Source organism: Siphateles boraxobius, unplaced genomic scaffold (assembly GCF_051911475.1).
Source record: "Siphateles boraxobius isolate OS27281-9 unplaced genomic scaffold, OSU_SipBor_1 11, whole genome shotgun sequence".
Classification (NCBI taxonomy): domain Eukaryota; kingdom Metazoa; phylum Chordata; class Actinopteri; order Cypriniformes; family Leuciscidae; genus Siphateles; species Siphateles boraxobius.
The window spans coordinates 5,640,876-5,667,654 of NW_027508711.1; the positions used below are offsets into that span (position 1 = coordinate 5,640,876).

Genomic DNA, 26,779 nt, shown 5'->3' on the forward strand with positions numbered 1-26,779 from the left:
TATTTAATTTTTAAAACATAAAAGCGCGCGATGCCTGAACCTCTGGCTCATGAGGAAGAAACAGTGACCGTTACGTTTCCGTCCGCGCGCCGCTCGCCGGATGATAAGATGAGCGGCGCGTGCTACACCAACCACACATTTGAATACGATGATGGGAGCACCTCGCGCCTGAGGTAAAGTGCGCACGCACACATTTGTCTTCTTCAAAACTCAGCTAGAAATGCAAGATAGATAGATTTATTTATTTATTTATTTTAAACTAACTTACCGGTGCCTCATACCACAATCTAATGTATTATAGTAAATTTTGTCTTGGTCGGTGGTAATGCAGCACTTCTTTTCAATCTTCACATTGTCTTGAATCAGTTTCTAACGTTACCCTCAAAACGAGATTGTTATTCAGAAGACACCTAAGACTGGCTTGCTTTTAAAAATGTCAAATAGCCTATTTTCCCAAGTCTCTGTGTCTTTTCTTTCACTGGTAGTCCGAGATGTGGCTCCAGTTGTGGGGGGAGAGGGGTGGTCTTAAATGTGCAGGAACTCGAGATGATCACTGGAGCATCGTTGGTTCCTTCCCCTCAAACCTACTTCAGGTTCAGAGACCTGTTGCTTGGAGACCAGACGTTTTATGATGACAGGTAAAAAAAGTAGGCTACATAATGACAGGCTGAATCCAAAATCGTCCCCTAAACAAGCATTCACTATTCCCTAATTTAGTCCACTAATACTGTTCACTTGAGGAGTGAATGCAAAGGAATGAGCGAATTCGGATAGCCTTTGAGCTTATATCGGTTGTACACTCGTTATTGCAGTGCAATGTGGGATTGAATAAGTGCACTCAGTAACGTCCAATATGGTTTTGGACACCACTTCAAATGGCTGTCCCCTCAAATAACGCCCTATTTGAGGGTATAGGGTGTCAATTTCGGTTTCAGCCAATGTTTAGACCTTTTGTAGCCCCGCTCGTTGTGTTCTGTCTTCCAGTTTGTAATTTCCACAGCATAAAGGTAAGATCTTACGGATTTATGAATGAGCCGCTACGCTCGTCTTAAAATCTTCCCGGTCTACTGACATTTGTTTTGAGATCTGCTTCAAACATTACAACGCTTATGATAACTTTCATTAACTCTACAATAGTAAATCCACTTCACCAGCTAATTACAGCGATGCCACAGAGCTACCGTAAAACTAAGAGTTCAAACACAAATTTCTAAAGATGGTTGCGCGCATGTTTCACTGGCGCATAAGGTTTATATTGCCCAGTGTCACCATTGCTCCATCTGCAAATTCATACCTGCCTCATTGACGACCAAGAGTCAGAACTAAATCCAAATGACAATTATTTATGAGTTATGATGTTTCTGTAAAACAGCCCCTCCCTGCTTAGCACTTACTGACTGCATCAGAAAAATATATGAAGTTGCGGGCAGTTGTCCTAGGTGTATAGGTGTCTCCCTACAATACCGGTACACCTAAATCGAGTGTATTGTATGGAATGGAATAGAATAAGAAATTAAAAAAGAAAGCAATTGCACAGCAATATCCTAAAAACTCTGAAAACCTCAGCAACCATATAGAAACACCTTGGCAACCACCCAGAACATTTGATATGGAAAATATAACTGTTTGATAATCATGTAGCTCGTTGACTTTTTTATACTGGCAAACCTTGAATGTTAAGAAAAAAGTCACACTGTGTGTGTGGGCACAGAGCCACATCTCTCCAGATCGACAGAAATAGCCTCTTGAGCAGGTTATTATCTGTAATTTCCTGACAACAGGAGGGAGAGAGAGAGTGAGCAATGCGGAAAGGTGGAAAGAGAGAAAAAGCAAAAGAGCTGCTCATTTCACTGAAATTTTCGTCTTTTTGAGTTTGTTGCTCATTCATTCAAAGTTCTCTTTGTAAACAAACACATTATGATAACACTACATACACTCCTGTGACTTTGCATTATTACAAAGACAAACAGCATCGCTTGAGGCATGTAGCAAGACTAACATCATCCACTATACAAAAAAACATTTATTTTTAATAAGCTTTATGCATTAGCAGAACACGTAAGGTTTGCCACGTTTTACAGCTGCTGTGCATGTCATAGACATAGAGATGCTTGTAAAACTAACAAAGTGTATTGAAATCGATTGCAGAGGCATACACAACAGAGAGAGAGACACGCTTGAGCGCCTGCAGTCAGGAGCGTGTGGGCGGGTTATTTTGAACCGTGCCGCTGAAGATTATGTACTTCCATAACAATCCTCTCAGCTCAGATCTCTGCACGTCCTTGTCTAGAATCCCTCTGGGTTTTCTCTGTTATGGAACAGAAGAATACTGTACCATCCTGGGTTAACCCGGCTCTGGTCAACTGGAGACTGGACTCTTTTGGTAGCGATGCTGGGCAGAGGTAGGATGCTTCTCTAATAAGTCACTGCAGTCTTTTGAATGACTGGAAATGATCACTGAGTCTGGCTTTTTTCCCGTTTTGCTAAAGTAGGAACGCTGTAGTGGATTTTAGATGCTGCTAGTGCTGCACTTCTCAGTCGTTGTCAAAGTTTTTTATAAAATTAATTCTTTGTTATTCCAGTTTCACTGTTTTTATTAGTAAAACATGCTCAATAAATTATGACATATCTAACAAAAACTTTTGTGTCCTAAACTTTGGACACAAAATTGTTCCAGGGGTTGTAATGTTGATGGCTCCGTCTCACTTTATTACGGCACATAAAACCACCATTCTGTGGTCTCCATGGGAACTGGCGGACATATAGCATCTCCCGTCAGAGATTGTAATGTAGAGAATTGCTCTTCGTGCTAAACTATGTAAACAGAATAAAACATGGTAATGGACAGAGAAAACAAGGGAGAAGAGAGAGTCCTAATGCATCAACATATCACTGATCAGTTTCAGGAAAACTCACATATACTGGCACATATTTGTATTGACATTATACAACAGTTTATGCATTATGATCATGCGCATTCATATCTACATGAGTATTTGATGCATAACTTGTCTGCTTTTCAAGATTTTAGGTTAAAATGTGTGTTTATATTTCACTATTTTTAATCACATTTTGATTTTACTAGTTTATTTTAAATAGTTCTGCGACAAGTGATTGTTAAAAAAGTACTAATGCATGCATAATTATAAAATGATTCACAAATTGCTCTTTAAAATAGTTTTAGATGGAGTTTAGCATGTCGCACCACAGGACTTGTGGAACAGGAAAAGTATTTCATGTCAACTACCCACATGCAAGTATTCACACTGTCTTACCCACACAGAGCACTGACTTTATAAGGCAGTATTGCTGTAGCCTCTGGCAGGTCCACCTTCACCAATGTAAATCTTTCATGATAAAGTAAACTTTTATTTGCCCTCTTTCACTTTCTCTTCATCTCTGTATATATATGATCTGTCTGCCTATATATTGCGACAGAGTACCGTTGCTAGAAGTGTGATCTGTTATCCTTTGAAAAAAGGTAATTATGGTGACCCCAAAAGATACTAGTCACACTTAAAAATGATTTCAATTAATAGTTTTAGCATGCTCTTTAATATGACAAATGTAACTGCTACATTGCTGCTGCTGTTGATTATTGCTGCTGCTGCTGCAGAGCAAGCACAGGACTTGCTTCTGCTAATAAATACACAGAGCATATGAGCTAACTGTGAGCATAGAAGATATGCTAGCAGATATAGGCAGGTGGAGCTGGGGGAGGCGGAGGGTTTCAGAGGAACTCTGATAGCTCTGCAGGACTAGCTTGCAGCAAACAATAAACCAGACCATTTAATTGTTGAGCAAGCAATCTCTTTGGCTGCAGGATCAGCAGAGGCCAATCAGCTTGTGCCATGCGCAGTCCTTGAAGTGGGCCGATATGGACTTCTCACATGTTTTGTGCTACTCTGACCGGCAAACACAAAACTGTGGCTGTTAATTGATTATCATCGCGTGTTTCTGAACTTTTATAAGCCGTATGAACTGAATGGACAAATTATCTATTTATTTAAACAAAACAAAGGCATGGCGTGGCAAGAAACAAAACCGTGGACATGAACGTGAACATAGACTTACACAACAGTGGTCACAGGAAACAATTCTTGCCAAAACACATGACAAACATGAGGGCTTAAATACACAAGACTGTGAACAATGAACCAATGACAACATGACACATCAACGTTTTTGTAAGAAAAATATCCATAACCATAACGTTATAAACTGTAATCACTAGCTTCCAGCAACGGCTGGGATATTTTTTATGTAACTCTGATAGATTTTTCACCATGAATTTATATTACAATTGTGGCATGTTGTAGCTATAGTTTCTAGATGTGTAGGCTGCTATTTTTCCATAACAAATGCCCCAGTTGATTTAATAACGAGATATTAAATTGATCTTTCCGTTGATTGATTGTGATTTATTTTAATGCTAGACTGATGTTTTTAACTGCAGGGTTCATGTGGAGTTTTATGTGGATGAGAACACGTTTAAAGAGAGACTCAAACTTTTCTTCATCAAAAACCAAAGATCCAGTAAGTCTCAAACCTGTGACTTTTTGCCTTTAATTTGACCTCATTTCATGGTCTTTTAATGCGTGAACTTTTGCCCCCCGCCTTCCCCACCCAGGTTTAAGGATCCGAATATTTAATTTCTGCCTGAAGCTTTTAACATGTGTTCTCTACATCATACGAGTCATGACGGACAATCCGGCCCAGCTCCGACACTCATGGTCAGAACTGTGTTTTAATGTTTATGAGTGTGAAGACTATGATTTCAAAGTAGTATGCTCACATCCAAAGATCACTTCAGCAGGTGCTCGATCAAAAGAATACTGAGCTGAAATGCAAAAGAGCCGGCACAATGCTATAACGAAGACCTTTTGTTGTCAATGCGTTGGTATTTATTAATCTTCCTTGGGAGCAGAAATGGTGTGCTGGCTCTTTAGCATTTCAGTTAAAGAGTATGATTACCATGACAGAACCATTACATATTTCTGTATATTTAAAGAAAGTTAGTGACTAATCTCTTATGCTAGACTGATGTGTCTCAGTAAGCGACCCACAACTCCTCTCTCTACAGCATCAACTGCAACAGCACCACGCAGACTAATGAGATCAACTGGTGAGAAAAACCATCAGCATCAATTTGCAGTTATGCAGATGGGATTTGAGGTTGATTTTTTACTTCTAATGTTTTTGCTCTAATCGGTCTCTCTCTTCCAGGGGGCTGATATTCTGGGTAGACAGAAAAGAACCAGTGTGGGCCATTCAGGTGAGTCCCAGGAAAACAAAGCATTTATATTTAAATGTATTGATTCAACACTGCTTAGTGAAGCTTCGAAACATTAATAAATCTTTTGTTTTGAATCAGTGGTTTGATGGTTGAATCAAACTCGATAAGTCACATGATTTCAGCAAACGAGGCTGTGTTTGTTACGTTTCGAACCTTGGTTTCTAAATTTTTCAAAATTCGGATGATTCACCACTAGTGGCATTGATCTAGTTGAACCATCTATGAGTTGAACTCATGAATGATTGTCTAATGTTTTAAATAATCTCGAGTCACTTTTATAATGTAGGTTCATTTTAAAATAATTTAATGAATTTATAATTCATTTATATAATACAAAAAAGAAAATTATACTTAATTGCTTTGAATTTACCTAGTTTGACAAGCCCTGCCTAATAACACATAAACAAGGACTTCAGATTAATCAAAGAGACATTTTACATAACCTTCAAATTGAATGTTATCTAAATATTTGTACATTAAATAGATTACACTTTCATAAAAAAACATTTGCAATTGGTTTGTAAAAGATGTCATGATTATATATATCTGGGCTGAGTTTTCATTGCATTTACACCGTTCTGACCAGCAGGTGCCGCCAGCCTGTGCTGTTTCAAGCACTTTAAAACAGTGAATCATTTTGCGAAGCAATTGGTTCAGTTGATTCAGAAAACTTTATCCAAGACAGTGTTACCATACCAGATTTCCATAAATACTGGAATAGTACAATGCTATTACACCAGAAGTGCAAAAAACACTTTTTTCCCTGAAAAGGCTAGTAAGTCAGGAAGGGTGTTTTCCGTAATTTTTTAAAGGTCTCAGTGGATTCCGCTGTTTAGACAAAAGTTCATTCCACCACCAAGAAACAATGAATGTGAATGTTTTTAAAGTGACCTTGCCACAGTATGATGGTTTCACTCATTGATTGATGTGCGGAACAAAACAAAACAAAGACAAGCATTCTAGCCCATTCAAAGCATTCTGACCGAATGTCAAAAGTTTAATTCCACACCCGCATCTACGTCCACTTATTCACTTAACCCTATAAATCCTACTGTATCATATTTGATATGCAAATTTCTAAGGCCTGTTCATAGTCAGTAAGAATAAATGTATATATTTTTTAATATTTCAAGATGCACATTTGAAGCAATCTAGGTTTACTTTATTATCCATAGCCTACTTATCCATCCATCGATCAGGCTTTTGATTTGTTCTTCTCTCAATCACCATTGTATTGCATTATTTGCCCCCCACAAAATAAAAATAAAAACAGAGCTTTAATCATAAAATAAGCCTTTAAATATCATCCTCCTAAGACATATATTATTGGAAGATTTAGGGCCCTATTTTAACGATCTAAAACGCAAGTGTCAAGTGCAAAGCGCAAGTAACTTTGTGGGCGGATCTCGGCGCTGTTGCTATATTCCCGGCGGGATAAATGGCTCTTGCGCTCGACGCAAATCTAAAAGGGGTTGGTCTGAAGTAGCTTCATTATTCATAGGTGTGGTTTGGGCTTAACGGGAAACAAACCAATAAGAGCTTTATATCACATTCCCTTTAAGAGGATGATGAACGAGGTGCGCTTGCTCCATGGCGCAATACTATTATAACGGCGCATTTACCAGGCGCGCTTCAGAATCGGTTCTCAGTCGAGGAGATCAATGTTCTCGTCAGGGCCGTAAAAGAAAGAGAAGTGACATTGTGGATGGGACAAACCCACCCAAATTGGCTTTGGCTAAACATGCATATAATAATTTGGGTAAATGTGTAAGCTTTATGCCTATTTTTCCCATCATCGTGGACACAACAATGATTTCCCTCGTGTTTTAATATTTTTCCTTATAATAATGTATCATTTGTAAAAAGGAAAATGCATCTGTGTAGATGAGAGAATCATCTACAGGATATGCGCGTTGTTCACACTCTGTATTATGGCCAAGCATGCACGCTTAAAATAGCATCTGATTCTGAATGTACGCGCAAAGCGTACTTTTCTGGAGCTGCAAAATAGCACCAGGGATTGTTTGCGCCGGAACACGCCTCCTTTTTTGCGCTGAACCGCCCAAGGAGCGCAAATTCATTACCTAGTTTGCCGGCGTGCGACTGTGGAGGGAAAAGTCCGCTTTGCTCGGGTGCAAAATACGAATGATTCACTGCGTCGGTGTACAAATTCAATTGCGCTGGGTGCAAGATAGGGCCCATAGAGTGATGACTGATATTCATATGCATTTCATGTAAGTTGTCTGTTATACTGTTATAAAGATCTTATTGATTTACATGACAAGCTATCAGAATTTCATCTTACCCTTAGGCTATATAAATATCTGCATCTGCACCAAAATAACTTATTTTTGCTCAGTTTGGGCCTCTGGATAAAACAGGTGTTTTTTCCCCCTCTCAGATATAAGCTCCATATTCTCACTATATCAGACTTTAGGAGCCTGATGCGTCACATATGATATTTAACAAAAAACACATGCATTTTTTTTTGTCTGTTTGGACGTTTTTTTCCTCAGGTGACTGTAGCATCCATCAGTTTCTTGGAGGCCATGTTGCTAACGTACCTCAGCTACAAGGTGAGCATGTGCATATTTTTGAATGTGAAAGTGTTCATTAAATGTTGATTGATTTGATATCAAGTTTCACTGTCACAGACGTGAATATCTAGTTACTGCTTTTTCCTTTGGCACAGTAGTATAAAGACACGGATGGTCAAAATAGATCATGCATGTGCATGTGTTTTTCCAGGGAAATTTATGGGAGCAGATATTTCAGGTGTCTTTCTTGTTGGAGATGCTAAATACTGTCCCTTTCATCATAACGGTAAGATCCCAAAACTCCCAAAATCTCAAACTCCTCACCAAAGCTGATAATGTAACCTGACCTCTTTCTGTGTGTCAGATCTTCTGGCCTCCACTCAGAAACCTGTTTATCCCAGTGTTCCTCAACTGCTGGCTGGCCAAGTGTGCTCTAGAGAGCATGATAGTGAGTATTAACCATTCCCAAATAAACCCACACCAGTGTCTGTTCAATGCTGTATGGAAACCAGGCGATGTGTGTGTGTGTATTACAGAATGATCTGCACAGAGCGATTCAGAGAACACACTCAGCCATGTTCAACCAGGTTCTCATTCTTATCTGCACTCTCTTATGTCTCGTTTTCACCGGGTAAGAATGATTTTATTCTGGTTTAGGGCTGGGCAATATATCCAAAAATGTATATCGTGATATTTACAAAAATATTGGTTGATAACTATATAAATTAATTTACGCATTTTTATAGAAAAATACTTTTATATTCTATATTATATTTTGGAATTAATTGAAATGTATCGAAAACTGTGGTAATTAAAAGCTATTTAATTCTGCTCACCTTCATTTTTAAAATCCAGACAATAAATACAGTTTCTCTATAAAAAAAACAAAAGAAAACAAGCATTTGCAAACCTCTCAATTGACAGGTTTCATGTTACTGGAGAATTTTTCCAAGTCAAGATGGTTAATTTATTGATAAGATTTATTATTATTATTATTCTATTATTTTTTATGTAAGAAATAGTTTTTATTTACTCTCTTTTAAAAGATTGAAAATATTATTTTATATATAAATATAAATTTTATTGTCAAGATTAGTTCATCATTTTAAAATTATGTTTGTTTAATTTATTATTTTTTATTACATTTTCTTTCTTATTACAAATTATATTTACAAAATAATTTTTTTTAGAATTTTTACTCAATTACTCAATTTTATATCTAGCAACATTAACTAAGGAGGGCAGAGCTTAACAACGACCAGCCACTCTCTTCCATGCATCTTGCACGACCTCAATATAAATGATATTTCTATTAATTTCATTGCTTCAACTGGTATATCGCCCGCCTCTGCAGTGCCTCTTTCTTCTTCTCTATCTCTCATCACCTTCACTAAAGTCTTTGTGTCTCTTTCAGCACATGTGGTATCCAGCATTTAGAGCGTGCTGGTAAGAAGAGTCTGTCTCTCTTTAAAGCTTTGTATTTTTGCATCGTGACCTTCTCTACGGTGGGCTTCGGCGATGTGACACCACAGATTTGGCCGTCTCAGCTGTTGGTGGTGGTGATGATCTGTGTGGCCCTGGTGGTGCTGCCTCTACAGGTTAGACTACTCAAATACTGACTCTGAACACAGCCAATAACCTTTCCAAGTATTTTATTCATCGTCTGTCTATTTCTCCTCTTCTCTGACTTTAGTTTGAAGAGTTGATATATTTGTGGATGGAAAGGCAGAAATCTGGGGGAAACTACAGCAGACATCGGGCTCAGACTGAGAGACATGTGGTCTTATGTGTCAGCACTCTAAAAATCGATCTGCTTATGGACTTTCTCAACGAATTCTACGCCCACCCACACACACAGGTGTGTATTCTGTCTGTCTATGTCTGTTTAATAGTTTAGAATGTCTTGTTTAGAATGTCTGTCCATTTTATTCTAGTATGATGACATGTTGTGTTTGTGCATGTTTAGGATTATTACGTGGTCATCTTGTGTCCATGTGAGGTGGATGTCCAGGTGCGGAGGATTTTGCAGATTCCTCTGTGGTCACAGAGAGTCATCTACCTTCAAGGCTCAGCCCTCAAAAACCAGGATTTACTGAGAGCCAAGTGAGTGACAGCCTTATTGACCAATCACAGCATCTGCTCATGCATAGGCGGATCTGCAACAACTAATGAACAAAATGCATTAAAAAAACGACAAGTGCTGGATAATAGTTTATTCTGCTCTCTTATATTGTAACTTGTATTTTAAGCCCTTTTTTCACACAATTTATACCACATTTTTGTTTTATACAGCACGGTTTGCACATTGTTTGAAGGCTAGCATTGGACAAAATTTGGAATAACAACAAATGTAGCTTCTGTGATTAGTCTCCTTTGTTAATTCCCCTCCGTGATTGGTAGCTTTTTTTCTGTAGGATGGATGATGCGGAAGCTTGTTTCATTCTTAGCAGCAGGAATGAAGCTGATCGCATGGCGGCAGTGAGTGTTCTTTTTATTTTATCATACACGTGTATCGATATAGGTAGACGCATCAAGATTTACCAGATAAAAAATATTTCTAATCATCAACTAGAATACCTAGAATAAGACTATTATCTGTAATTTATCTGTCAGCTATTGACTAGTTTTTTCTCTAATATCTAATACCAATTATCATAAAGCAACCCAAAAGCAGATTTAACCCAACAAAAACAGAAGAAAAGAAAGAAAGAAATATATTTTCTTGTAAAATGTGTGATCAGTACCGCTGCTCCCTATACAGAGTACACTCGATCGCGAATTGGAAAGCGAAAGTAAAAAGCCAGCATGCATTTAAAAGCGATTTTAATACCCTGCGTATTGATAGCCGCTCCCTGGTGCCCTCAAATTATATTCAATATAATTATTCAACTAAAAAATTTCGAGAGAATGCAAAAGCATTTTTTCCATCAACATATCCCTTTAGGGTCTCCATAGAATGTGTGATTTCCTTTCCGAACATAGTATTCATCTTCGAGCACATCCCTAAAGACTAGTATTGATTTATTGACAGGATCACCAGACCATTCTGAGGGCCTGGGCTGTGAAAGATTTCGCTCCAAACTGCCCTCTTTTCGTCCAGATTCTTAAACCTGAAAACAAGTTCCATGTTAAATTTGCAGGTACTAATTTGGCTCTTTTCACTTCCTTTAGTTCACATTCTTTTTCTGGAATATTGCTCACTCTTTCTGCATTATGTATTCTTCTCACTTGGACTCTCAATATCATTTGAAGCCCTTAGACGACTCATTTTTGTAACCCACGGTCATCTTGCCTCTGAGCAGCATGTCCGTTTCTTTCCACAGATCACGTTGTGTGTGAAGAAGAGTTTAAATACGCCATGTTGGCTTTGAATTGTCTGTGTCCGGCCACCTCTACGCTGATCACGTTACTGGTCCACACATCTCGCGGACAGTGAGTCGCTACTCTCTTAGCTTCTTTAAAGGTGAAGTGTGTTATTTCTGTGCTTCTACCGCCGCCACATGGAATTCAGGAATATTGACTGTTTTCAAAAAGGTTTCCTCAACACTCCTCTTTTCATTATCATGTTTTTTCAACAATGTACGTGGTAATGCCATGTTTTTCGGACACTATCATGATACACTACTGTTCAAAGGTTTGGGGTTCAAAAATTTGGAAAGAAATTTATACAAAAATTTTCACAAAAATATGAAGTAGCAAACCTGTCTTCAACATTGATGATGATACAAAATGTTTCTTGAGCATCAAATCAGCATATTATAATGATTTCTGAAGGATCATGTGACATTGAAGACTGGAGTAATGATGCTGAAAATTCAGCTTTTGCATCACAGGAATTAATTACATTTTACTATATATTCACATAGAAAACAGTTCAATTTCACAATAATTCATTTTTTTTATCAAATTAATGCAGCCTTGGTAAGCAGAAGAGACTTTAAAAAATATTAAAATAAAGCTTCTCTTAAAAAACAAAACAAAAAAAAGTATTTGCAAACCTCTCAATTGACAGGTTTCATGTTACTGGAGACTTTTTCCTAGTCAAGATGGTTAATTTATTGATAAGATTTTTTATTATTATTATTGTATTTGATTAATAATTTTTTTTATTATTAGTTGAATTATTTTTATTTAAAAACTAGTTTTATTTACTCTCTTTTAAAAGATTGAAAATATTTTTCAATTGTATTCGTAAAACTTTTTATTAATAATTCTTTTTTTTTAAGAATTATCATTTTTTTAAATAACTTTTTCATACATAATTTTATTGTCAAGATTAGTTCGTAATTTTTTTATTATGTTTGTGTAATTTATTATTTTTTATTACATTTTCTTTCTTATTACAAATTATATTTACAAAATAATTTTTTTTAGAATTGATTTACTCTTATTCAATTTTATATCTAGCAACATTAACTAAGGAGGGCAGAGCTTAACAACGACCAGCCACTCTCTTCCATGCATCTTGCACGACCGCAATATAAATGATATTTCTATCAATTTCATTACTTCAACTGGTATATCGCCCGCCTCTGCAGTGCCTCTTTCTTCTTCTCTATCTCTCATCACCTTCACTAAAGTCTTTGTGTCTCTTCAGCACATGTCGTATCCAGCACTTAGAGCATGCTGGTAATATTAAAAACTCAGAGATCCACTCGTTGACGATCACACGTAGACCTGATTGGTTACTTGTGACGTCAGAAACACCAGCGATTTCAAACCGTGTTTTTGAGCCTATCTTTGGTTCACTGCAGTTTTAAGGAGAAAATACTAAGCAATGGTGTTTATTTATGAATTTGTACTTGGTTTGTTCTAAAGTATATTAAAAACACCACATAGACAAATAAACAACATTAAAAGCTTGATTTATAACACAGGCGGACTTTAAGTAATTAGTTCTCTTTCATCATCTCGTGTTCGAGATCCACCTATGGGAAGGGCATCCGTACCTGACCTCTGCAGAAGCATCCAATTGCACCAAGTCTGGCTAGACAGACAGAAGCGCGCAGCCAATGCCAGGTGAGGCCACACCCCCTCACCTAAGGGCATATAACATCTGGGCGCGCTGCTATTCCTCAGTTGACATTCGCTTCTCGCGATCTCTGCATCTCACAGCTCGGTTGGATTTTTACACTGCTCACCTCGTGTCTTCAGGAGGACATATCGACCAGATCAGCCTCCGCCGGACGTGACAGTTGTTTATTTTTCAACTACTGCTGCTTTGCATTCGGAGCCGCCCACGCTCTCGCTATTTTCACCGTTTCTCCTCACGGCTGCCCGCCACGGATTTCTCCGTTTTCTTCGCTGGTATGTCACTGTCTAAGCCTGCAGCCTCTCCAGGGGATAGCATGTCACGGGCCTGCCCGGCCGCGTGTGGTGCCCTCATCGCAGCTAAGGATCTTCATCAGCTTTGCGTGGTCTGTTTGGGTCTTAAGCACGCTCGGGAAGCCCTTGAAAACCCGGAGAATTGCAGTTTCTGCCTCTTGCTGCCTAGGAAGCTGCTAAAACGCCGTCTTAAGGTGGCAGTGACACAGTGCACCGGGCTCAGCCCTTCTGACTCGGACGGGGGACACGGTGATGACGACGCGCTACCGGGGGCCTCCCGGGGCGCAACGTCTCTCGTCTGGGCTGACCAGCCCAATCCCGCCTTCCCCGAGGAGGACATCTTCGGGGACAACCTCACTCTCGTCCACGACCTGCCCGGTTCTGGCGAAGAGGAGGATGCGGCCATTCTTGGGGTTTCAGAGGACGAGGAGGCCATCCCGCCCTCTGGTGTTCCCCAGGCTACGGCCCACGCGGTTCTGCCTCAAGCCATCCTCCTGGAAGTGTGTGAGCGAGCGGCCGCTCGTCTCAACATCGAATGGCCGGCACCGCAGAGCGCCACCGACCAGGAGAGGGATATTTATGATGGGAAAGTGCTGGGACCCCCTCCCGGCCCGAGGAAACAACTCTTCCCCATCCTCCCGGCGTGCGCGAAGCACATGAGAAATTATTGGAGCGACCCGCTCGACTTCAAACACGGTCTCACGGGACTCGAGGTTAAGGACATGGCGGCGCACGGTATGGGCGAACCTCCCACCGTCGAACCTTCCATCGCCAGGCACCTTAACCCCGCTCAGGGCGGGCTGCTCGCTCCCCCCAAGCCGGTCTTGCCCAACAAGATGGACCGTTTTGCTGCCTCCGTTCACCAGGCAGCTTATAAGTCCTCGGCCGTGGCTGTCAGGGCCCTTAACGTTTCTTCGCTCCTCTCCGCCTACCAGGCGGAGATCCTTGAAGAGTTAGGGCAACAATTGGAAAAGGGAAATCCTTCTGAAACCCTGTGGAAGGAGATCCTAACGGTGAACGACCTCGTCCTCCGTAACGCTCGGCAGGCCGTCCAAGCTTGCGGGCGCTCCATGGCGCTTTCCGTGGTCGGAGAGCGCGCGCTCTGGCTGAACCTGTCGGGACTCCCTGACAGTGAGAAACGGCGCATCGCGGGCGCGCCGGTGGAGCCCGGCCGGGCTCTCTTCGGCCCCGCCGTCGCACTGATGCAACAACGGTGTGACGATAAGAAAAAGGAGGATGAGGCCTTCAAACTTTGCCTTCCTAGGAAGTCAGTCCCACGCCAGGCGCCCCCTGTGCGTTTGCCTAACCCACCGGCCACGGGACGACAGTTTCATCAGGGCAGAGAAAAGCCCCGCAACAAACCACCCCCTCGGCAACATAACCCAGCACCTACACACAAGCACTGGGGTAAGCCCGCTCCCGCCGCGGCCGCGGCCGGGAGACCTGCGAATTCCAACCCCACCGACTCGAAACGCAAGCGGCCTGCCTGATGTTCAGCCGATGGGGGCTTCGAGTCCATGTTCACGGGCCGCAAGCCCTTCGGACTCCCCTCCTCTTCTAGGACCCCCGTCCAAAAAACCCAGGGGGTCCCGCGGATGGGTCAGCTCTCCGTGTGTAAACGAGACTGCCCAGCTCGTGTGTTCGAGAGATGTGTGTTTTCCCCCCACGTTCAGGGGGCCCTTTGTAAGGGAAAGTTTAAGCTCAGTGACACCACACTGCCCACACTCTGTTCCCCTCACTCTCTCAATAAAGGCTTCGGCCCCAGTGTTTGCCCAACACATAACACACAAAACACAAAAAAATACGAATCAAATGAATTCGTTTCGGCGGGAAAACCTCTCTCCGCAGAGAGAATTCATCTCACTGCAGAGAGAGGAAATCCCTCCGAACCCCTGCATGTCGCCTCTAGTGTACCCACTAGATGGCGCCATTGCATCACAAATAAACCTGTCGGTCTCACACAGCTCCGCTCTGGCCCGAGCGGGAGCTCTCGCGAGTCACGAAGCGGCTTGGCGAACCGTTTCAGCTCCCGAGTGGGTGATGCGTACAGTAATGCAGGGTTACAGATTGCAATTCGCAGTAAAACCCCCGCATTTCAACGGCATTCTCTTTTCTCACACGGAAGAGAACGCCTCTCACATTCTGAAAGAGGAAATTTCATCTCTCTTAAACAAGGGAGCGATTCAGGTGGTACCTCCCAATCTGATGAACCAGGGTTTTTATTCCCGTTATTTTCTGGTCCCGAAAAAAGGCGGCTCTCTCCGCCCTATCTTGGACCTTCGAGTGTTGAACAAACATTTGAGGAAATACAATTTCAGAATGCTGACACAAGGCGCACTCGCCCGTGCCATAAAACAGAACGACTGGTTCACATCAGTCGATCTGAAAGATGCTTTCTTTCACATAAGCATCTATCCTCCGCACAGGAAGTTTCTTCGTTTCGCCTACCAGGGCATATGTTACGAATTCACAGTTCTTCCGTTTGGACTCAGTTTGAGTCCCCGGTCTTTCTGTCTGTGCGCGGAGGCGGGCTTAGCACCTCTGAGAATATCAGGTCTGAGAATCCTGACTTATATAGACGATTGGCTCATCATAGCCGAATCAAAGGAGAAGGTGTTGCAGGACACCGACCGTGTGCTCGCGCACATCACATCGCTCGGGTTTCAAGTGAATGTGAGCAAGAGCAATTTCACGCCCAGTCAGAATGTCATTTTCTTGGGCTTGGAGTTGAATTCGGTCTCCATGCGAGCGCGCCTCTCTCAAGAGCGCGTTCGCTCTCTGATGAACTGTCTGACGCAGTTCAGAGAAGGGGCGAAAGTGCAATATCGCACATGTCTCAGGCTACAGGGTCTCATGGCTTCATCCACCCAAGTTGTGCCATTGGGACTTCTGAGGATGAGGGCGTTCATGAAATGGGTCTTGTCACTACATTTCAGCCCGATTCGCGACCTTTGCCGCTCGGTAACAGTGACACGCGCCTGCTCGGCGACCTTGCGCCACTGGGAGAGCGAGAACTTTTACGCACGGGGAACCCCTCTGGGGGCGGTTACGATGCGGAAAGTTGTGACGACAGATGCGTCCTTGACAGGCTGGGGTGCCACCCAGGAGGGCAGAACGGTGAACGGTCTGTGGCCAAACAGACTACGTTCAGCGCACATAAACTATTTAGAGCTTTTAACCATTTGGAAAGCTCTGAATCATTTTCTGCCTCGCCTGCAGGGACATCACGTTCTAGTACGGTGCGACAATACCACGGCTGTGGCTTATATCAACCGTCAGGGCGGCATGCGCTCGTCGAAACTCCACGCTCTAGCTTACAAGCTTTTGGTGTGGAGCAGACGGGTTTTCCTGTCGTTACGCGCAACTCACGTTCCGGGCATTCTGAACAGAGGTGCGGATCTGCTATCAAGGGGAAACCCAATCTACGGAGATTGGCGTCTTCACCCTCAGATAGTGGAAATGCTATGGATGAGATTCGGACGGGCGAGCGTAGATCTATTCGCCTCGCGCGAAAACTACCATTGTCCTATGTTCTTCTCTCTAAGGGACATGGACGCGCCCCTCGGGGTAGACGCACTGGCCCACCCATGGCCCAGAGTGCTCCTGTATGCTTTTCCTCCCCTGTGCCTGATAATTCCCTCATTGGCCAGGGTGAGAGAGCAGGGCCTGTCTCTCATTCTGATAGCACCCAGGTGGCCCAAGGCACCATGGCTGGCGGAGATAATTCCTCTGTTATACGCCGAGCCGTGGCGCCTTCCCGTTCGCACGGATCTATTGTCCCAAGCCAACGGGGAGATTTACCACCCCCACCCGGACAGGGTGGCTCTCTGGGCCTGGCCCGTGAGAGGACGAACCTGAACGCACTTGGGCTTTCGCCGCGTGTGGTCGCCACTATTCAGAATGCCAGGGCCGTCTCTACACGGTCCTTATATGGCTGTAAGTGGCACGTGTTCGAAGGGTGGTGCGATGGGCGCGGTCTCACATCTTATCAGTGCTCAGTTCCTGATATTTTGTGTTTCCTTCAGGACCTCATGGAAAAAGGGAGGTCTTTTTCCACCATTAAGGTCTATTTGGCTGCGATTTCAGCCTGTCATGTGGGTTTTGAGGGCTCTACTGTCGGGCAGCACCCTCTAATCCGCAGATTCATGAAGGGTGCACGCCGCTCGTTGCCAGTCATCAGGAGAACTGTTCCGGAATGGGACCTCTCCATGGTGCTGGAAGCACTGTCTCAACATCCTTTTGAGCCCCTGGGGAGTATTTCCCTTAAGCTGCTGTCCTTCAAGACAGCTTTGCTCTTGGCCTTGGCATCTGCCAAACGTGTCAGTGAGCTACATGCACTCTCGGTTCACCCCTCGTGCACTAAGTTCTCCCTCAGTGGAGATAAGGTTTCCCTTAAGCCTAACCCGGCCTTCATGCCGAAGTGCTTCCCTGCGTTCACTTCGGAGGTGTTGGAGCTGTCCGCTTTTCACCCTCCACCTTTTACCTCTCTGGAGGATCAGAGGCTGAATGCTCTGTGTCCAGTCCGTGCTTTACAGGCTTATATGACCAGGACCAGCGCTTTCCGGAAGAGCGACCAGCTCTTTGTTTCATGGGCCCCTCCGCACAGAGGGAGTCCCATATCGAAGCAACGCCTCTCACATTGGGTTGTGGGCGCTATAACTATGGCTTATGAAGCAAAGGGAGTGCAGCCCCCAAGGGGCATCAGAGCTCATTCCACAAGGGGCTTAGCCGCCTCTTGGGCTTTGTTTAGGGGAGTGTCACTGCAGGACATCTGCTCCGCTGCCAGTTGGGCTTCTCCTCATACCTTTGTGCGTTACTACCGGCTGGATGTCACCAGAACCTCGGTAGCACATTCGGTTTTAGGGGTTGGGTCTTCTTAGCTCTTCCCTGTACCCTGTTGAAACCAATAAGAGTGAATGGCCCGGCTGGTCATGTTCATTCTTGCCACCAAACATTTACTTCCCGTTATGGGTTTAGTTTATGTGCCTTGGTGGGTTGGGGGTACTTTCATGTATGTGTCTCATGCATGCTTCATGTCCTGCGTGTCCACAGCAGTCGGTGTGGCGTCACCTTTGCAGGTTCATGATTAATGGACGTGTCAGGCACCGCCTCCCCGGGGTGACCGTCTTTCTCTGGCTTTCAGAACCTCACTGTGAGTGTATTGGGCAATCGGGGAGCTGTCCATGTCTCTCCCATAGGTGGATCTCGAACACGAGATGATGAAAGAGAACAATAGGTTACTATCGTAACCCCGGTTCTCTGAAACATCGAGTGGAGAGATCCACCAGCTTTGCCCCGCTTGCTGCACGAGAAGCGAATATACTTACTGAGGAATAGCAGCGCGCCCAGATGTTATATGCCCTTAGGTGAGGGGGTGTGGCCTCACCTGGCATTGGCTGCGCGCTTCTGTCTGTCTAGCCAGACTTGGTGCAATTGGATGCTTCTGCAGAGGTCAGGTACGGATGCCCTTCCCATAGGTGGATCTCTCCACTCGATGTTTCAGAGAACCGGGGTTACGATAGTAACCTATTGTTTCATCACCACAATGCTCTTTCATGCACAACACAAAGCATTTAATCCCATGCAGTTCCAATAAACTTGTTCCTGCTATTAGTATACTTATTTTAAGTTTGGTATAGTGACCTGATGAATTAAAATGAAAAATATTATAATAATAAAATATTATAAAAATATTACATGTTAATGTCCTTTTAGAGAGGGGCAGCAGTCTCCAGAGCAGTGGCAGAGGATGTACGGCCGTTGTTCTGGTAATGAGGTGTATCATATCAGCCTGGGTGACAGTATGTTCTTCAGAGAGTACAACAGCAAAAGCTTTACCTACGCGGCCTTTCACGCTCACAAAAAGTAGGTTTACACACTATTTAAAAGATATAAAATGTGTTGAAAACGTGTTATGCCAGGCTGTTTATTTGTAGGTACGGTGTGTGTATGATCGGCGTGAAGAGAGAAGATAACAAAAGCATCTTGTTGAATCCTGGACCACGGCACATCATGTCTACCAGCGACACCTGCTACTACATCAACATCACAAAGGAGGAAAACTCTGCCTTCATCTTCCGACAGGAAGAAGATCAGGGAAAGGGGCGGGGCCGCTGTGACATATTAAACAGCCCGTCTGGCCTACCTGTTCATAGTATCATTGCTAGCATGGGTGAGCGAGAATGCATAGAAAAAGATAGGAAGTTGTCAGAGGGTCTGTTTATGAATATTTGATTTGTTTTCAGGAACTGTTGCCATGGATTTCCAGAACACCAGTCCCCCCGAGAGCGGCGTCAAACTGGCCCTGCCCCCAGAGAACGAACAAGGAAGTCGACGCCCAAGCATAGCGCCTGTTCTGGAGATCGCTGACTCCGCCTCCTTACTGCAATGTGATCTGCTCAGTGACCAATCAGAGGATGAGGCGGGGCACTCAGATGAAGATGTAACAGCTAATGAGTGAGTTAAAGGTGCAGTAAGTGATTTCTGAGAAACGCTGTTGATGTTTGAAATCACCAGATCAAACACGCCCTTACACAAAAGGATCACTCCCCTATCTTGATAGCTCCGCCCCCAAATTCACAAACCCACTTGGCAACACAGGCCCCTCCCCCTTATGAGGGGATACTCCCCTTACTGTTGATTGGTTATAAGTGGGTTTTGGTGCTCTGCCTGATCCACTTTCAACAGCGTTTCTCAGAAATCGCTTACTGCACCTTAAGTCTGTATGAATGTTTTCTGTCTTTCTTTTTCCTAATTCAAACAAAAACACCAATCATTATTATACATTTAAATTTACAGTTAACTCTTTCTAAATTTACAGTTCTCATTCATTAAATTCTCCTTTAGTGTTCCACTGGGGAAAAAAATCATGCAGGTATCAAACAAAATGAGTAATTGTGAATTTTTATGACTTTACTTTGAACAAACCATTGTGGTCATTTTAATGTTATTTTCCTCAGATTTGTGAAAGGATACCCTCCAAATTCTCCATACATTGGGAGCTCCCCGACCCTTTGCCATCTCCTCCCCCAGAAAGCCCCGTTCTGCTGTTTACGGCTTGACCAGGTGAGCAGCAGCCTCCACATGGTACGAATCTCTCCCAAATGTTTTATTTGTGAAAAATGCATTACATTGGGCCACGTAAGCATGTCATATTTGTCTTACATTTTCTGCTGTAGGGCTGTGAGCATGTTACTTTTGAAGATGCTAAAGCGTATGGCTTCAAAAACAAGCTAATCATCGTTTCCGCTGAGACGGCTGGAAACGGCCTTTACAACTTCATAGTGCCTTTAAGAGCCTATTACAGACCCAGAAGGGAACTGAACCCTATAGTCCTGCTGTTAGACAACCTGTAAGCACATACACACACAGACCAACACATTCTCATTCACCTCATGTGTTTCATTAGCCTTATAAATGGTTTATCTACTTCCTCCAGACCCGATGACCACTTCCTTGAGGCCATATCCTGCTTCCCAATGGTGTATTATATGGGTGGCACCATTGACAAGTATAGTTAGATAAAAAAAAACTTCTTTCATTAGGACTGCATGATTTATGATCACAAATTGTGATTTTTCTAATAAACATTGTGAGTACAATTTAAAATGTGTTCAATAAAAAAACTCCCGGTTTGCTGTGCTTTTGTAGGGCTATTTAATTTGACCAATAATTTTGTATATATAAATATGACTATAAAATAATACAAATAATTATTATTGTTTGTAAAGCATTTTGTATTGCATTGCATTGGGATTTTTATATTATTTACATTTTTATATTGCATTGCATTTGGATTTTTATATTATTTATATTGCATTACATTGGGATTTTTATATTGCGTTGCGTTTAATTCGTGAAAATTATTAGCTATTATTATGATAACTATAACTAAATACTATTCATTAAATTAAAAAATGAGTGTTAAATAAAATATTATAATAATTTTCGGCACATATATTTATGTAATTAAATCACAGCTTTGCGAGCGTGATTTCGGTTTATATCTATCAATCATGCAGCCCTGTCTTTGATATATTCAAATATATCCGTCTAGAATGATGTAGATGAACTAATTGGATGTTTGTGTGATTGACAGTTTGGACAGCCTATTGCAGTGTGGCGTTCTGTATGCTGATAATCTAGTGGTGGTGGACAAAGAAAGCACTATGAGTGCAGAGGAAGACTATATGGCTGACGCTAAAACCATCGTCAATGTGCAGACCATGTTCAGGTGAGACTAGATCCGCTGGCCTGCAGTCTGTGAATAGAAACTGACATAATTTGCATAATATATCATTCCTGTTGCTCAAACAGTAGAGCATGGGGCAAGCATCACCAAAGTCATGGGTTCGATTCCCATGGAATGCATGAACTACTAAAAATGTTTACCTTGAATGCAATGGAAGTCACTTTGGATAAAACATAAATGTAAATAATCTCATAATAGTCTTGTTTTCTCTCTGTCTCTCTTCAGGTTGTTTCCAAGTCTCAGTATAATCACAGAATTGACTCACCCGTCAAACATGAGATTCATGCAGTTCAGAGCGAAGGACTGTTACTCCCTCGCCCTGTCTAAGTTAGAGAAGGTGGGAGATGGAGAGAGGAAAGCACATTTATATTTGCATTTAATTATTGAATTCTGTAGTTTGGTATTTTGATTGTTGCAAAATGTGTGATAGAAGGAACGTGACAAAGGCTCGAATCTTGCCTTCATGTTTCGTCTTCCATTCGCTGCGGGTCGAGTCTTCAGCATCAGTATGTTGGACACACTCCTGTACCAGGTAAATGTGCGTGTGTGTGTGTGTGTCTTTGAAAAAAGGAATAGAGGTATGCGCAAATGTTTAGATTATCCCTATTAAAGTCAGTCACAGCGCCCTCTTGTGCTCAGGAATTGAACATTACAATTACAAACAGTAATGTGCATTTATGCATTTGGTGACTTGCAGTGCATTCAAGGTAGACAAAATCTTTCCAAAGTTTAAGGTTGATAAAAGTTCTTAATGTTTTTTGAAAGAAGTCTCTTATGCTCACCAAGGCTGCATTTATTTGATCAAAACAGTAATATTGTGAAATAGTTTTTACAGTGTAACTGTTTCCTATTTGAATATATTTTAAAAATGTAATTTATCCGTGATGCAAAGCTTTTGTTTAATGTTTATTTTGGGTTTGTTTTGTGTGGTGAGTGTTTTGTGAAGGACTACATGATCCCAATAGCCAGATTGCTGCTGGGATTGGACACCACACCTGGATCAGGGTACCTGTGTGCTGTGAGTGCAACACACTGTGTTTATGTGTTTAGATGTATGTTGTAATCTGTTCTAGACTGATCTGTCAGTGTTTGGTTTTGATCATGTCCCTGTGTGTTTAGATGCACATATGCGAGGCTGACCTCTGGATCCGCACATACGGGAGACTCTTCCAGAAATTCTGTTCGTCTAGTTCAGAGATTCCCATCGGAATCTACCGCACTGAATCACACGCACCTCCTGAGGTATGCAGACATCTATCTATCTATTTATCTATCTATCTATCTATCTATCTATCTGTCTATCTATCTGTCTATCTATCTGTCTATCTGTCTGTCTGTTCGGTACAACAGCAAAAAGCAATTAATCCCCAATGCTAGGTTTCTTCTCATTTATTTTGAACAGACTGTAGTGCAAATTACAGTTTGTTCCACCTAGCAGCATTTAGTCCCCTAGTTGGTACAGTACAGCCTCCTTCTGCAGAGGTGTCAAGTCCAGGTTCAGAAAGTAAAATTCCTCCTCAGTATTTTGTTCCAATCACCTGGATTTGCTAATTAGCACAGTTTTTCAGCCAGGAGATAGAACTAATTAGTGAAATCAGCTGGCTGAGTTAATGGGTGGAATAAACATATGGCAGGACTTTTACTTTCTGACCCCTGGAATTGATACCTCTGTCCATCTGTGTTTTAAGCACTAAGCAATAAACAGAATGCACACTTGCGTAGGTCATATGTTTTTGTTGGGCTGATAAAAAAACTAAAAGTATTTGGTCAAAATCAGCTACAAAATTGAAAAGCTTTTCTTGTGTTCCAAAAGTACAAAATAAACCGAAATAAAACTTAAACTATCTATCTATCTATCTATCTATCTATCTATCTATCTATCTATCTATCTATCTATCTATCTATCTATCTATCTATCTATCTATCTGTCTGCCTCCAGTTTCAAGGTTCCGTCAGCATAGAGGGGTTAAACGACACCAGGGAGAAGGGGGAGGAGTCAAAGATCCTCACCTGGAGCTCCTCCAGCAGTGACCAATCAGAGCACCCGCTCCTGAGAAAGAAGAGCATGCACTGGACGAGGCGTCTCAGTAGGCGTAGCGTGAAGAGGAGCGACTCCTCCCTCAGCTCCATCCAGCAGCGTCTGGGCGTGTTGCGGCGCTCGGAAAGGGAGGAGCTTTCGGAACTGGTCAGGAACCGCATGCAGCACTTGGGCCTTCACACGGCTGGATACAGTAAACCACGCCCCTTACCTCATTAATAATATAAATATGTATAATATGTTTATTCTTAAAGTTGGCTTGAAACTGAAGTTGTGATCATGTTTTTTCTTACCTATTGTGATGTATATCTAAGTGAAATAGCTTTTCGAACAAGGAAAAAATGTAGGGCGGGACTTGATTTTGTTCATTGGGAATTGATTGGATGGTTGTGGTTTGCTATTGGTCAATCTCATATGAGTGACAGGTTGTCCCGCCCTCGCGCCAGTAAACACCTCATCAGAGAAGAAAAGAGATGTCACTTAAAGAGGGAGATGATGTTATGTTGATTAACCCTTGTAAAATTTACAAGGCCACTTGAATTTAAAAATAAGCAATGATATTCACTGATAAATCATTTTTAGATACTGCAATATTCAATAAAAAAATGTTTTTGACTTCATGGTCACTTTAAGTACAGTAATTGAATTCATTTTGTAGAACATAACTGGGCGATCTATCCAAATCATATTTATTTTGATATGGTAAAGAGACTGTAACCCGAAAAACCCTTTCTTTTCACAAATTCCTAATGGATAAAATCAAGCCATGTCCTAAATTTCTCTCATATCAGTTTCACTTGAAAATCAATGTATTGAAAAAGGTTTGTGAACACTGTTGAATCCTGAATATGTGGTTACATTTTTGGTCAGAAGAACCTTTGTTTTGTCATAAATTACATTTCTAGATAATCATTTTTATCTTAAATATCCCCTTCATTTCTCTCTTCCTCTTTTTCATTGTGTCTTTTGTCTCGTATAGAAGATGTCACAAATCTAACAGCCAGTGATGTGATGAATAGAGTTAATTTGGGGTATTTGCAAGGTAAACACCTTCCACTTTACTGTTTCAATGAATATGAGGTTGTTTACTCTTTTCTTAGCATTCTATTCACTCTTATTGAGTTATATAGAAGATAAGAGGACATTTTTGTGGGAAAAAGTGAAACCCAGATTCAAGTTAAGTGCATTAGATAATAAACAGTATTCCCATGATTACTCCCACTGAAGTATAATATTACTCCCACTGAAGTTGTTTTCTGAATTGTATGTACATTCTACATAGCATGTAACAAATTGTAGCACCTTTGTTGCATAAAGTTTTTTTTTATCTAGTTGTACTTTATCTTTCCCACCTCCATATGGTTTGAGTGACAGGTGTATCCACCAATCTCTGTTGTAGATGAGTTGAATGACCAGCAGAACTCCATCTCATATGTGCTGATAAACCCCGCCCCCGACACGCTGCTGCAGCTCAATGATGTTGTGTATGTAGCACCATCACACACACCTTTCATATATTTATTCTATTCAGGTATGCTGTTAGTCGTAAAGTTAACTGAACAGAATAAATCATATATCCTATAGTTCAAAGGACAAAATTCAGAAATGTTCAGGTACTTTTTTTGGCTATTGTAAACATAACTACTGTGATATAAAATTGTTCAACACTTCTCTTTTTTTTCAGATTTATTTAATTAATAAGATTTATTTCGATTTTTTAGATTTACTTAGTTTTTAATTAACCCAATAAAGCCTCCTGTCTCATATTTGATATGTGAATTTATAAGGGCTCAACATGATCAAATTTGCTGATAAAACCTGTTGCACACAATCTACTACATGCCTTCTGTCGTCTTATTGATTGTTTGTTCTTTTTTTAGCAAGTAAAAGGCCCTTTTTTAAATGATTTTTATAAAGCAAACATAAGCATAACTTTTATATTGTTAGTAATATTATAAGATGAACATTTAGTGGACTGAAGCAATTTTATTTTTTAAATCATGTTAAAATTTGAGTCTCAAATATGATCCATCAGGCTTTTGAGGAAGGTTTATTTGTTCATCTCTCATTCATCATTGTATTGCATTGCATTATGTTTTACAGAGCTTTGATCATAAAACTAAGCATTTAAATATCACCTTACTTAGACATTATCGGGAGATGTAGAGTTACAACTTATGTTTATGTGCATTTTATGTAAGTCAGTTATACTGTTATAAAGATCTCATTGATTTACATTATAAGCTAACAGAACTTCATCTTATTTAAATATTAGCATCTGCACCAAATTGCATATTTTTGCTTTTTTTTCCTCGAGTTTGAACTTTACATTCTCACTAAATCAGACGATATGAGAGCCATAAAAGCCTGATGTATCAAATATGATACTCATGCAAACTTAAAAAAAAAAAAAAATTTTTAATATTGTCTAAAGTGATCCATAAAAATAAAAATAAAACATTTAATTATTTGTATGTCTGGCTTTACAGGGTTAAGACATTATTTGGTCCCTTTCGTTCTAGAGTAGACCACCCAAAAGTCCCCAAACCGTAGGGTGTTTCAGGTTTTACTACTTTTATGGGGACATTTGGTCATATTTATTGTGTGTTTGTGTGTGTGTGGGTCAGGTTTAAGCAACATTTGGCCCTCATAAAGGCAGCAAATCCTGATCCTCACACAAGCTTTTTCTTATACATATGCATACACACAAACATGGTAGTGCCAAGAGTCACATTATCAGAGTAAAACCCCAAACATGAATCACTCAAAGTGCTCATTGTGTTCCGCAGGTTCCTGATCCGTCCGGATCCACTGGCTCATGTACCCGAAGCACCGCCCGTACAGAACCGACGGTGCCGGTCCACAACTAACACACCAGAACTCAACAAGGTTTAACCGGTCAGAACTCAGGACTAGACCTAGATCATATACAAAGCCTTGATATAACTGGACTATAAAGAGCTGTGGATAATTACACTAATGAAGGCTCATACGAGCTCTTGCTTAGATTCATCAGTGATATTATGATCTGAACACTGCATATAATACAAAAGAAGAGCTTTGAACTGTGAGTGTAGTCATTTGTGAAATATGTTGTGGTGAAGTAAAACTTAATGTTCCTTCAAAGAAGAGTGTTGTTCATCCGGGATTGTTTTCCTGATCTGTGCAGTACTACATTTGACCTGTAGAGGAAACACAGATCATATGGATGAAAAAGCTAGAGGTAGAGGGCGGTGATGACTGATGGAAGTCACACTTACCTCTGTTATTTGGAAAATCAGGTTTTAGCTGGTTTAATACAGGCATCATGCATTTCCCATTTTGTTCGCGCT

The 26,779-nt window shown here is 41.4% G+C and overlaps 1 protein-coding gene across 6 annotated transcripts; it reads left to right on the top strand.

Annotated features, from left to right (window-relative positions):
* Positions 1 to 26,573, top strand: LOC143700401 (potassium channel subfamily T member 1-like). Of its 6 annotated transcripts, none has more exons than XM_077194362.1 (31): positions 1 to 173; positions 486 to 638; positions 4,457 to 4,536; positions 4,631 to 4,733; positions 5,084 to 5,125; positions 5,227 to 5,275; positions 7,813 to 7,872; positions 8,045 to 8,119; positions 8,198 to 8,281; positions 8,370 to 8,464; positions 9,248 to 9,431; positions 9,527 to 9,691; positions 9,800 to 9,936; positions 10,248 to 10,311; positions 10,865 to 10,973; positions 11,136 to 11,265; positions 18,874 to 19,023; positions 19,095 to 19,330; positions 19,404 to 19,614; positions 20,118 to 20,244; positions 20,337 to 20,509; positions 20,597 to 20,668; positions 21,257 to 21,391; positions 21,635 to 21,746; positions 21,840 to 21,941; positions 22,344 to 22,427; positions 22,529 to 22,651; positions 23,349 to 23,640; positions 24,427 to 24,489; positions 24,847 to 24,931; positions 26,237 to 26,573. In XM_077194362.1, exons 1-31 carry the CDS (start codon positions 31 to 33, stop codon positions 26,340 to 26,342), a joined length of 3,744 nt encoding a protein of 1,247 aa, XP_077050477.1. In that variant the 5' UTR covers positions 1 to 30; the 3' UTR covers positions 26,343 to 26,573. The 6 variants fall into 6 exon arrangements, with proteins under 6 accessions (XP_077050477.1, XP_077050478.1, XP_077050480.1 ...); XM_077194363.1 differs by having other exon boundaries at positions 21,843 to 21,941; XM_077194365.1 differs by having other exon boundaries at positions 20,118 to 20,223.
* The last annotated feature ends 206 nt before the right edge of the window (positions 26,574 to 26,779 follow it).